Raw genomic sequence first — 12,879 nt, 5'->3', positions numbered from 1 at the left:
AACCGGCGGCTGACGCCATCACCCCGGCACCTGCCAACATGGAAGGTGGTGACGGCGGCGCTGCTGTGGCTAGCCAAGGGGCTCTGGGCTCTGGGGCGGCGACAGCGACAGTCCGGGAGCTTCTGCAGGACGGTAAGGAGTCTGGGTCTGGCTGGGTGGTGAGCCTGGGGGACTGTCCTGCTCCGCACCTGGACCCGGGTGGTGGACTCAACCCGTCGCTTTGCAGAAAGTTTTCCGGTCTTGACGTGACCACTCCCCCCCCGCCCAGCCCCCTGGCGCCTGGGTGCTGGCCTTGTCAGCCAGTTTCTCGAGAGACTAGCAGGCCCTTTCCCTTCAGGGTGTCCAGGAGGCATCGGATTCCTGGTTGCTCCTCATTTCAACTCTACTCTTCATGCGCTTGAGGTCTCTCTGAAGTCCTGGGACTGCCGCACTCCGGTGACCCAGGTTGACAGCCGCTGGCTGCTGCCGCAATTTTTGATGAAAGGAGGAGGGGTTGCATCCCATGAAAACGGAAAGACCTAGAACAGATAGATGACAATTCTTAATGTAAAAGGGCTTCATTTTTAAGTGGAGTTGGAAGCATCCCTCTATTAAAAAATTCTTGGATTACACAGGTGGCCTACTCGCAGCCTAATTTGTTTTCTTACAAGGCGTTTATCCACAACCATGCATGGGGACGAGTTCAGAACATTATTTCAGACAGGGATTAACCATATGTATTGAATATAGCAGTTTATTGATAGTTTTGGACAGAAGAACTCTAGGAAATAAGTTAAACATAGTACATTTGAGAAGTATATTAAATTGTATTCAGTTAACACCACAAATCTCTTACCCTTCAGAATAAAGTTCAAATTTCTTATCATCTGTTCTTAATTTTCTTCCCTAATTGCCATCATGTTCTACCTGGTGTTGAAATAATTTGTGTACCTAACTTTTTCTGGGCATTGTAGACCACTTTTTATATTCCACAGTTAATAACGGTACCTTTCATATGGTGGGTGCAGAATACATTTTTTTATTGAATATCACAATAAGCATATGCACACATTTTTAAAATGAACATTACAGTAAGCATATGTACACATTTGTAGACCAAAATAGGCTATATACAAATGAAATAACATTCTAGATTACTGTTTTTCTCTGAGTGTTGTGTATTATTGCTCCTAATTCCTTGCCTTCTCCTGATAATGTATATACTTTTGTCAAAACTTTCTGATGAGGTGGTTTTCTGAACTAGATTGTGTTAGATTCTCTAGGTTAGGATCTCTGTCCAGTGCATCTTTGTATCTTAATTTAAATTCCAATTAACCAAGTTTTGAACTCCTGATATGTGTGCAATTCCCACCCTCAAGCAGCTTGCCATTTTAGTAAGGGGAAATAATCTTGTAAAGCTGTAAAGGTAAGCATTATACTATACAGTGTTGCTGCGTAGCAGCATTGTGTACAAAGACAAATAATACAGAGGAGGATGATAACTGGGAATGATTAGGGGAGTGTCAGGAAAGGCTTTCTAGGTGGAATTGGGTTTCGAAGTATAAATAGAACTTCCCTAGATGAAGAACTGGAAGAAACAATACATGTCAGGCATAGGTATATATTTCAGTAGGATGCATTCTGGAATTGTAATCAGTTTTTGAAGGGTAAATAGTCCTTAATTCTGTCTTCTGTATTTTCCTGTTTAGTTCTCTTTTCCATCTTCCACAGTGATTTAAATCCTTACTCTTTCAGACCTCTCCTTTCAACCTCAACCAATGATTTTAAACTTCCCTGAAAAAAAAAAAAACCCATCAGATGTGAGCTTCCTCCATTTCTTGCCATCAAACCTATAAACTAAACCTAAACCTGTAACTGGCCTTTCTTTTTCCCTTGTATTTTCCATTATACTAGAAGTGGGATCTCTGCTTCTAAGGATGGCCTTCCTCCTGTGCTCTGGATTTTTTTCCTGTCTCCTCAAAGACCCAGTCACCCTCATTCTATGCCATTGAAATCTCTTTGCCAAGGTCTCTAATGACCTCCTTGTAAATAAATCAAATGGATAATTTTTGGTCCTTATCTTACTTGAACTTGTAAAAAGGGTTTGACACTCTTCTTGAAATACTTCCCGTCATGTGACTTGTGAGTTCTATGCTTAAAAATTTTTTTCCTAATTCTTTTTTTTTTTTAAAAGATTTTATTTATTTATTTGACAGAGAGCCAGCGAGAGAGGGAACACAAGCAGGGGGAGTGGGAGAGGAAGAAGTAGGCTCATAGCGGAGGAGCCTGACGTGGGGCTCGATCCCATAACGCCGGGATCATGCCCTGAGCCGAAGGCAGACGCTCAACGACTGAGCCACCCAGGCGCCCCTTTTCCTAATTCTTTAAGTGCTCTTTTCCAGGTTCCTTTAATTGCTAGTCTTCAGTTTGCCTCTAATTCAGTGGTTCACTCCACCCATTCTCTGCAACATTCCTAAAAAAGTAAACATTTCTGTCTGTAACAGTGATCACTATGTACAGGATCTGCCAGTGGAAGAGGATAGGATTGACAGGGTTAGTGAGTAGATGCATAGTTGGAATAATTTGTGGGCAGTTTCTGATGTACCTCCTATAGGAATGAGACCACTATAAAAGAGAGGCATTATATGAGTTTTCTTCTGATGGACGATCAGTCCTCAAATGCCAAGTCCAGTGGCCAGTATTCAGCTTTCACTGTGTTTGATCTTTGTTAAGGTCTTTGACGCTACTTACCACTACTTTCTCTAAACTGTCCTTTGCCATTCTTTCTTGTTTTTCTTTCTCTCTGAACGCTCTTAGTCTCCTTGATTGCTTTCATTTTCTCCATCTACTTCCAAATTTTTGGTGTTTGTCTGGCTTCTGAGCTCAGTCTTCTCCATTTCCCTCTTTTTGTGCATTCTAAAATTCATTCCTAAATCATCTGGGTTTTTTTTTTTCATGGTTTCAAAATTAGTGTAGATTCACAAAAATACATATATGGTCCTTACCTCTCTTCTGAACTATAGGATTGCTGTCCACTGGACATTTCTATCTTGATAGTGAACAGGCATGATTAGTTTTACATACCAAAAGTTACATATGAACAAATAGTTCAGGTGCTATATGTGAAAAAGTGAGATTACTTCTTTTTTTTTTTTTTTTAACCCCTTTCCTCTAACCTTCTCTGTTACCATCAGTTGTATGCGGTTAGTTAGATGTGTGCTTGTTTCCCATGTAGATGATGAGTTTCTTGGAGTCACCAACACGTTCATATTTATCGTTATGCGAAGATGCCTAGTTGCTGAGCTTAATGCAAAGCTGAATTCCCTATGTCAGTTACTCAGTCAAGAATCTTGGGAATCATCTTTTTACTTCTTGCTTTACCTAATCACCCATTTTCAGTTTGTCTCTTAAGTCCTACACATTATAGTGTGTGAATAGTTGTCAAATTAGTTGCTTTCTTTGTTTAGGCCCATTGTCTTAGGCCTTCCTCATGTCCCTTGGGCTGTTAACAGCGCACCTTACTGGCGGCCTCTGCAGCTCTATTACATAAGTGTGCTGGTAAACCAGCTTTCTGGTCAAATAGGAAAAGCCCTGATTTTGTCATGTATGCCAATTTCGATGGTATAAATACTCTCAACATGGTCAGTTTTAAGATGCCTACATGTGATGTCCCCTAGCTCACACAATTCCTGAAAATTGAACCGTTGGCTCTCAGGAGCCAATATGAGCCAGCTTCAGCACACCACTGTGTGACTAATCCCTTTTCAGTCATCCTCCATACTGCCTCCAGAAACGAAAACACAAAGCTGACAATGCTCTTTTTTATCTTTAACCTCAATGAGATATAGTCTGAACATTTTAGAAGTCTTACCAGTCTCTTTTTAAACTGCCCTCAGCCTTCCTTTGGAACCTCAACTCCTACCGTTCTTTTCCCTTCTGCCCAGCACACACACAGTGTGATCTAGACACACTGACGTCGGCGTTGCCCTTATTTCTCAAAATATGCTATGGCATTTGCTGCCTCTAAACCTTCCGTCTTCTTGGAGTAGCCTTCTCCACTTGGCTGCCTCACAGGAGCCTTATCCTGGAAACTCCTTGGCAGACTGGAAGGAAATGGGGTTCCCTGAGTCGAGGCCAAAGTAGCAGTTTTTCTTTCACTTTGAGAGTCGTCAGGAGTGAGTCTTTGCTCTTTGCAGAATGCTGCTTCCAGCTGATAATATGGATGAATTCATTCATTCAGCTGGTATGGAACAACTGCCATGTGGCAGGCATTGTTCAGGCTCTAGGGATGTGGGAGTACACAAAACAAAGCCCTTGCCCTCATGGAGCGTACATTATGTGGGTACAGACAATAGAAGTTTTCTGGTAAGGACTCTCTTTTGCTGGTTAGTTTTATAATCCTGTCAGGGTAGTCTTACCTCTATCTCCCACGTGGGTGGAAGATAGTGGTTTTATACCTACACTGAGCTCACGTCTACGTAACTATTTTTAACTCTTAATTCTCTCCATTTGTCTTTCACCCACAGATTTTTGGGTTTCTGTACTGAAAGATATCTTAACATCTAGCATCACTTCTTTTTAGTATTTATTAAGCATCTATTTTGAACATAGGCTGTCTTTCCATTTACTTATTTCACCCATAAATCCTTAGTTTCAGTAACACCTGAAATTTTGTGTTTGCCTATTTCTGTTAAAATTCCAGATTCACTTTATTATGACAACATTTGTGCATTGATATAGAGATATTGGAGACCCTACATATCAAATATAGTCAGTTTGCCTGTTGTCATTGTCAATGACCTGGTTTTCTTGCATTAAAGGCTATGCTTAGTAGTTAATTTTTAATCTTTACTCAATATGTTCCTTTCGACCCACTAGTAAAAGTTAACTTTTAGCAGTATAATCTAGGGGTTCAGAGTGTGGGCTCTGCAGCCTGGATTCAAATCTAAGACAGGTTGGACACGTTGCATGCCCTGTCTTTACGTGTCTCTTCATCTGTGAAATGGGGGAAATGATAGTTCCAGCAGGGTTGTGTGAGGATTGAATGAGTTAATATGTTTAAAGTGCATGGGTCAGTGCCAAGCCCCCAGTAAGCTCTTAGTGAATGTTACCAGTCTCTTCTCATTTACAGCAGTTCTTGGTGTATAAAAAGACACCAAAGTATGTTATATCTATAATTGTTTTCTTGTATCTATGGTTTAGTGCAGTCCAATTAATAATTAAAGACTTTTCCCAAAGTCGCCAAAGTATGTTATATCTATAATTGTTCTCTTGTTTGCTATCTGTGGTTTAGTGCAGTGCAATTAATAAGTAAAGACTTTTCTTCATATTTTCCCTTAGAGTGTTACAGTGATTTTTTACATGAAGACTTTGATGTAAAGACTTATACTTCCCAGTCTATTCATCAAGCTGTAATTGCTGAACAACTAGCAAAACTTGCCCAAGGAATCAGTCAGTTGGATAAAGAACTACACCTACAGGTATTTCCAATCTTCTGGATCATCTGGATTCATCAACCTAAAGCGATAATTTATCACTTGTTATCCTTTTATTATTTAATCTAAATGCATATTTAAATGAGCGAATGTGTAACTTACCAGTGTCTTATTTTTCAAAGTATATTATTGAAAAGTTTTCTGTAAACTACTTTTTGTTAGTTGAAAAACTAATATACCCCTCTCTCCAAAAGCTTTTGTTCATACTTTGTTTTCACCACCTTAAAGGATGTGTGGTGAATATAGGTGGGTGAAAATTAGGAAGCCTTTGATAAAAGTAATACAAAATGGAATTTTGGTAGTAGAACAGTGTGAATAAGAAAAATTGGTGTGTTCATATTGGCACTTCCCACTTTATGAACACAAAGTGTAACATTTGCTGAAATTATAGAAAGTTGATAAATTTGTGGTACAAAGAACAATATGGGGAATTAGGCGATGGGTCCTAATCTCAGCTGTGCTGGTACCTTTCCTGTCACTTAACATCTTTGAGTTTTGCTTTTAAAAGAAATCTATTAAATGGATTGGAATGAGAAAGAAATTATAGTGGAAGATCTTGAAGGTTTCTTCCTTTTCTACAATTCTATAAATTTTATAGGGAGTTTTTTAGTATACTTTCTAGTTTTGGCTTTTATTTGTTGAGTAGGCACTTAATAAATATTTAAATGAATGAACAAATGCATGAGTATGTGGAATGTTTACCAGGAAACTTAGATCTGTTATGACATGAGACATATTCACTTAAATTTTTTTGTGTTGTACTTTGTCAACTGAGAAGAGTAGCTTAGGACTGGGATGACTTCCAAGGTCACTTTAACTTTAATTATATATTATATATTTTAATAATATATTTAATTATATATTTTAATCGTCAGGATTCACGTTAGGCTGTGGGGATAGAAAAATGAACATATTTCCCAGCTGTCCAAGGACTCACAGACCAGTGGCAGATACAGAGAGAAATAATGACAGGCAAGTGATGTCTGTTTTATTTAGAATAGTACAAAACATTCATAAAAGCAGGGGAGAATGCACTTAACTCTGCCTAGGGTTCTTAGGGGTGGCTTTTTATAATAGCCACCTGAAATTCTTTTTTATGGTTCGTATTTTCTTTCTTTCTTTCTCTTTCTTTCTTTCTTTCTTTCTTTCTTTCTTTCTTTCTTTCAAGTTTTTATTTAAATTCCAGTTAACATATGATGTAATATTAGTTTCAGGTGTAGAATTTAGTGATTCATCACTCATATACAATACCCAGTGCTCATCACAAGTCCACTCCTTAATCTCCATCACCCATCTTGCCCATCCCCCGCCCACCTCCCCTCCAGCAACCCTCAGTTTGTTCTCTATATTTAAGAGTCTGTTTCCTGGTTTGCCTCTCTCTTTTTACCCCCAATGTTCATCTGTTTTGTTTCTTAAATTCTATATATGAGTGAAATCATAAGGTATTTGTCTTTCTCTGACTTAATTTGCTTAGCATAATCCTCTCTAGCTCCATCCACGTCATTGCAAGTGACAAGATTTCATTCTTTTTTTTATTTTCTTTATTCCTTGCATGCAGTACCTTCTTTTCAGGAATCAATAAAAACTAAAAATTTATTTAACATCTCTTACAGGGGACATATTTACACTTACAGTAGTTTGGGATATGAAGTAGAGGCCTAGTATGAGATCTGAACCCGCTATAATTGTTTTTCTGCAGAAGCAAAATTGGGATAATGCTAACCAAATCCATAAATTTTTTTTAATATCATGAGATGACTAAAATAACAAAAGATGTGATGAATATGTATTAGTTGGGGCTTAGGACAGGAAACAGAAACCACTCTAGGTATTTAAAGCAGGAAGATGTTTAATACAGAGAACTGGATGCTTCTGAAATCAGCCAGTGGACTGAGTTTAAGGATCTGCCTTCATAAATGCAGTGCGGAGGCCTGGAAGCTCCAGCCATTAGCTCCCATGCCACTGCTAAAATTCTGCCTCGGGGTATCTGGTAACTAAATTCTAAAATGATTGATACGGCTTTTCCAACCATCTCTAAATTTTCAGGTCTCAGGACGTTGCTCATTACTAGCTGAAACAGTAATAGGAAGATAGCTTTCCTTTCTTTTCTGTCTTCAGATCTCTTTTGAAATTTATCCAGCTGGCTGCAGGGGAGTTCATGAAAGTCTAGTTTTAGGAGTTTCAACATTTCCAAACTATACTTGACACAGGAAAAAGAAGAATAGAGAATTAAAATTAGTCTTGTTAGGATGGACACATCAATGACCATATCAGTGGACTGGGGAGAATTCAGACATGTTCTGGCCATCTTAACAGACCTAGGAGACCAAAAGTCATAGTTTTTTAGATGGATGTGATAGAAAGGGACTTGGTAGAATAACAGTGGTATCTGAAACAGGACCAAGTGGAGGATGTAGGGGTTCCAGTGAGTGACTCCTTGCTGACTAGGAGCTTCAGTTTCCAGCCTAGATAGGAAGCTTCTTATTCATTGGAATTGAAAAGGTACAAAATGAGAAGGATTCTTGCATTATTCTAAAGATTTGCCTGATATCTTGATTTTCTAGGAATCTCTTGCATATGGTCTTTAACTCCTAAGCTTTTTGGGTTTTTGATGTGATCCTTCACACTGCCCTAATTTTCATTAAAAAGTCAGTCTTGAGCAGGGAAGAGGATTTACCGTGACCCTGGGAAACTGAAAGCAGAGATGTTCAGGGATAGGTGGGTACTGATCTGCTTTATCTTTTCTGATTAGAATATGCTGAATTCAAGAACTAAGAGGACCTAATGTTTAAAAACATTTTTACAGGGAAAGCGTGTAACAGCATGGCAAAAATTAGCTGGTTTGGGGGTTTTTTGTTTTGTTTAGTTTTTCAATTTTGGCACAACTTGACCTGCACTTCCCATTAGGGAAGCAAGGGGCTGGTGAAAAAGCCGTGTCTTCTTCAGCTCTATGTTCAACTGTAAGTATGTTTGTGTTTCTGCTAATAACTCATCTCAAGTATACCTTTATCACCTGTATTTTTTCCTTCTGTGTTAGTGTTTGTGCCTTCCTATATGGAGAGAGACCTTTAATCTACCTTGTGGTTACAAAGAAAAATACCTAATACAGCAACTTCTTGATTTTCAGGTTGTTGCAAGACATGAAGATTTACTAGCGCAAGCAACTGGGATTGAGTCTTTGGAAGGTTTGTTTCACTAAGTACTATAAATTAGATTGAGCTAGACCAGCGATTGGCAAACTTTTACTGTTAAGGATCAGGTAGTAAATATTTTAGACTTTGCAGGCCATACCATTTCTGTTGCAACTACTAAACTCTGCTGTTGCAGAGTGAAAGCAGCCAGATAATATGTAAATGATTGTGGCTGTGTCCCAACAAAACTTTAGTAAAACTTTGTTGACCTCTGAGCTAAACTATCTGGGTTCAAATCCTTGCTTTGCCACTTGATAGATATGTGACTATGGACAAGTTATTTAACCTCTGTGTGCCTCCCTATCATGTATAAAGCAGGAGTATTAAAATGTACCTATATGGTGTTATTTTGAGGGCTAAGTGAATTAGAAAAATGGTTAGAACAATTTCTGGCACATATTTAGTGCCTCCATAAAATTAACAGAAAATTGTTAATTAATAAAAACGTCAGTACCACCAGAGTGAGTAATAGTGGAAGTAGGCTTAAATACTTTCCTTATTTTTGGCTTTCTTTGAAAATTTTTTCAATGAAAGTACAATAGAATAATAATACATTGGGGGCGCCTGGGTGGCTCAGTCGGTTAAGCGTCCGACTCTTGATTCGGCTCAGGTTATGATCCTAGGCTTGTGAGATTAAGCCCCAAGTCTGGCTCTGTGGTCAGTGCAGAGTCTACTTGAGATTTTTGCTCTCCCTCTCCCCTCACTTGCACACGTGTGCACGAGCGCTCCCTCTCTCTCTCTCCAAATAAATAAAATCTTAAAAAAAAGAATAATATATTGGATTTTTATTTTTATGAGTCTTATTATTTTTGATTGGCTAAATCTTTTATGAATTTTGCATTCTATCTTCATTAAATTAAACGTCTTATAAATATGGAATGTTAATATCATGTTTTACATTATCACTTGTGTTGTGATTACTATTATTAATCCTTATATTAAAAGAAAACTAAGTGATTATCCCTATGTTGATCAAATTCTTGAGGAGAAGGATATTGCTTTCTGGGATGTAATATTCTTTAATGCTTCCCCCAGTATTTCTTATGCAGTCAAAGGTATTAACTTATTCTCAGCATGTATACTGTTTCCTAGACATCCTGATGAAGAACTTAGTATTTGAGGGAATAGTAGTTTGTCATTTGATATCAGACTATGTTCTTGGGAAAACTGAGTACTGACCACTTCCTATTGGAAATTAACTATTTTTAATCTCATAATATTTTATGTGTTTCTGTAAGCAAGTAAATAATATCCTGTTTTAATGGTGATTTTTTTTAAACAAATGATTAGTGATTTTTTCATTTGTAAAACCCATAAGGATGACTGGTAGTACATTGATTCTGAGTGTATTTAGGTGTAGATGAATCATCACAACAGAAATAGTTCTCGTTGTGGTTTTCTTATACGCATTTAGGCCTATATTGTGCTCGTTTTCCCCAAAATGCTTTTCAGTGATTATAACATTTAAAATATATTGTTAAACTGAGTTAGAATGCCTGTCTATTGAATGAGTATATGAAGTACAAAGACTGCCTTCTCTGAGTTCTTATCATAATCTAAGCATCTTCTCTGGATTATTTGAACATAAAACATCAAAGCATGAATTAGTATTCATTTTGGCATGATGTGTATTTCTAAGTGCTAACTAGAATGTTGAGATGCTGAAAAATAAGTGTGATCTGTATTTGAAAATGAATATTATTCCAGCTTCTGCTACATCTGCTTTTTCCCCCAAATATTGAATTTTTTTTTTTTGCCATGTAAGTAGTTTGGTAGTACATTTATAGAATCTGTTTTATTAAAAGTTGCCCCCTCCTCATTTTCATTCATTTATTAAAATATTATTTGAGGATTTGTTAGGTTCCAGACAGCTATAACAGAGTCCCTGTTCTTATGGGATTTAGAGGTATATTTAATTAACCCTATTTTATTGAAAAGAGATACCCTCATTCCTTCATTCATTTGTTCACTCAAACAGTAGCTGAGAACTTGTTGGGTACCAGGCACCTATGAACAATAGACAGAATCACTGTTCTTATGGTACTTATGTTCTAATGCAGGGAAGCAGACAAAGCAAATATACAAATGGGAAACTTCAGATATTTTTAAGTCCCACAAAGAAAATAAAATGGATGATTGGGTGGAGGAAGGAGAGTCCCTTACTAGCTAGAATGGTCAGGGGAGGCCTTTTTGAGAAGATGACATTTGAGCTGAGAATTGAATGGTGGGAAAAGCCGCCACGTGAAAAGTGGGAGAAGACTTGGTGTAAGCTGAGAGACCAATAAACGGGAAGGTAGGAATTAGCTTGGGATGTATGAGGGACAGAAAAAGGGCCATTATGAGAGGAATTTAATGAATGAGGGAAAGAACTGTAGATGAAATTCTTGGAAAAGAATTTTGATTTTTCATTCTAAAGGCAGTGGTAAACCATTGGAGGGTTTTTATTAGGGGTATGATGTATAAGACTAATGCTCTAAAAAGTTTTCTCTGATGGCTCTATAGGAAAGTAAGTAGAATCAGGGGTACCAGTTTAGAAGATACTAGAAGAGTAGAGTTGATGGTGCCTCAGATTAGAGTGGTAGATGTGAGAGAGGAAAGTGGGTGGGACAAAATGGGGGCAGAGCTGATAGGGTTTGTCGATGGGAGATTATAGGGCTGAGGGAAAAAAGTCACCAAGTGTGATTCCTAAGATTTTAGTCTGAAAAATGGGATAGATAATGGTATGGGTAACTGAGATGGGTTAGAATGGAGAGGATTATAATTTTGATGGGGCAGGGGTGGGACAGAAGTTATCTTGGGCATCTTAAATTTGACATAAGAAAGTTAAGGTCTAGAGATTGTGTGTGTGTGTATATATACATAGGTAGGCAGACATAAAATCTATGTATATATGTGTATATATGTGTGGATGTGTGTATATAAAATTGGTATTTTATTAGGTAGTGTTTAAAACATTGGGATTGGGTGAAATCCCTAAGAGACACTGTAGATGGAGAAGTGAAACTGACTGAGGATAAAATCTTGGAGTACTCCAGCATGGAGGACTCTAGCAGAGAAGGAGCCACTAATGTAATAGGAAGAAACCCAGGGAGTGTGGTAACTTGGAAGCCCAGAGGAAAAAAAGTGTTTTAGGGAGGGAGTGGTTTAACTATGTTGTGAATTTCAGAGAATTTGAGCAAGATAAAGACAGAACTGACAATAGAGTTTGGCACCTCAGGGATTTCTGGTAACCTTGATAAGATCTATTTTGGTGGAGTGTGTATGAACGTCTATTTGAGAGTGGGTTGTGGAGAGAATAAGATATAAGGATGTGATGATAACAAGTAAGGGCAATTCATTCCTGGAGGTTTATGGTCAAGAACCATAAAACCAGCAGAAAAATGGGAATCCTCTGGTCCCAAAAGGATTCTATTGGACTGAGCCATACTAAAGTACAATTGTATCTGATAATGTTTATTAGTTCTAATATTACTTCATCTAATATGACAGAGTTCTGTACCGAAGTTTATTTAGAAATACTATGTTTTGAAACTACAACTATGCCAGTTAAATATGAAAACTGAGTTTTAATGAGTGGAGTTCAGAATAATTAAAACTGTAATATTGAAAGCTTATTTTCAGGTATATAAAATTGTAAAATTTAAGATCTATCTTCCTGAAAATATTTTTATAGCTTTGTAAGAAGTTAACCATCATGTTGTGTATTTAGAGAGTAAAGGCTATCATACTATCCTTGCTATCGATGTGTATTACTTATCTATCATATAATTAACTTAACAAATATTGCCATTGGAACTAGTCTGAGTTAGGCTCAGGTCATACAGTAGTGATTAAAAAATATACTTTCCCTAACCTCCAGGAATTTACAGTTTCGTGAGAGAGTAAAACATTAAACAGATATACAAGTGAATATGTAATTACCTAATGTGATTAGTGCCATGAAGGAAATGTATGCCGTAGAAGAAAACAACAAGAAAATCTAAATTAGTTGGGGGATCTTTTAGTAATTGTTTCTGTTAAGCCAAGGCTTGGTGAGTAGTGGGGGTTTATCTAGTAGGAGCTTTTGGGTGCAGTTGAGTGTTAGAGAGAAAGTATACCATTTCCAGATGGTGCAGGGCCTTGAAGACCAAGCTGCGGACTTCAGTTTTGACATGGAAGCGAAGGGGAGACTATGAAAGGGTTTTAGCAGGGAATATTGTTCTACAATTTGCACC

The 12,879-nt window shown here is 37.7% G+C and overlaps 1 protein-coding gene across 1 annotated transcript in view; it reads left to right on the top strand.

Moving 5' to 3' along the window:
- The first annotated feature begins 20 nt into the window (after positions 1-20).
- Positions 21-12,879, top strand: part of COG5 (component of oligomeric golgi complex 5) — a 277,974-nt gene continuing 265,115 nt past the window's right edge. Inside the window, exons 1-3 of the mRNA XM_008703618.2 lie at positions 21-132; positions 5,320-5,459; positions 8,602-8,659. Coding sequence (XP_008701840.2) covers positions 39-132; positions 5,320-5,459; positions 8,602-8,659 — 292 coding nt within the window. The 5' untranslated portion in view covers positions 21-38. The remainder of the gene's footprint in view (positions 133-5,319; positions 5,460-8,601; positions 8,660-12,879) is intronic.

The sequence above is a fragment of the Ursus maritimus genome, unplaced genomic scaffold (genome assembly GCF_017311325.1).
Source record: "Ursus maritimus isolate PB19 unplaced genomic scaffold, ASM1731132v1 scaffold_3, whole genome shotgun sequence".
Taxonomy (NCBI): domain Eukaryota; kingdom Metazoa; phylum Chordata; class Mammalia; order Carnivora; family Ursidae; genus Ursus; species Ursus maritimus.
Note: the sequence above shows the minus strand (reverse complement) of the source record. Positions and strands in the feature narration are given on the sequence as shown.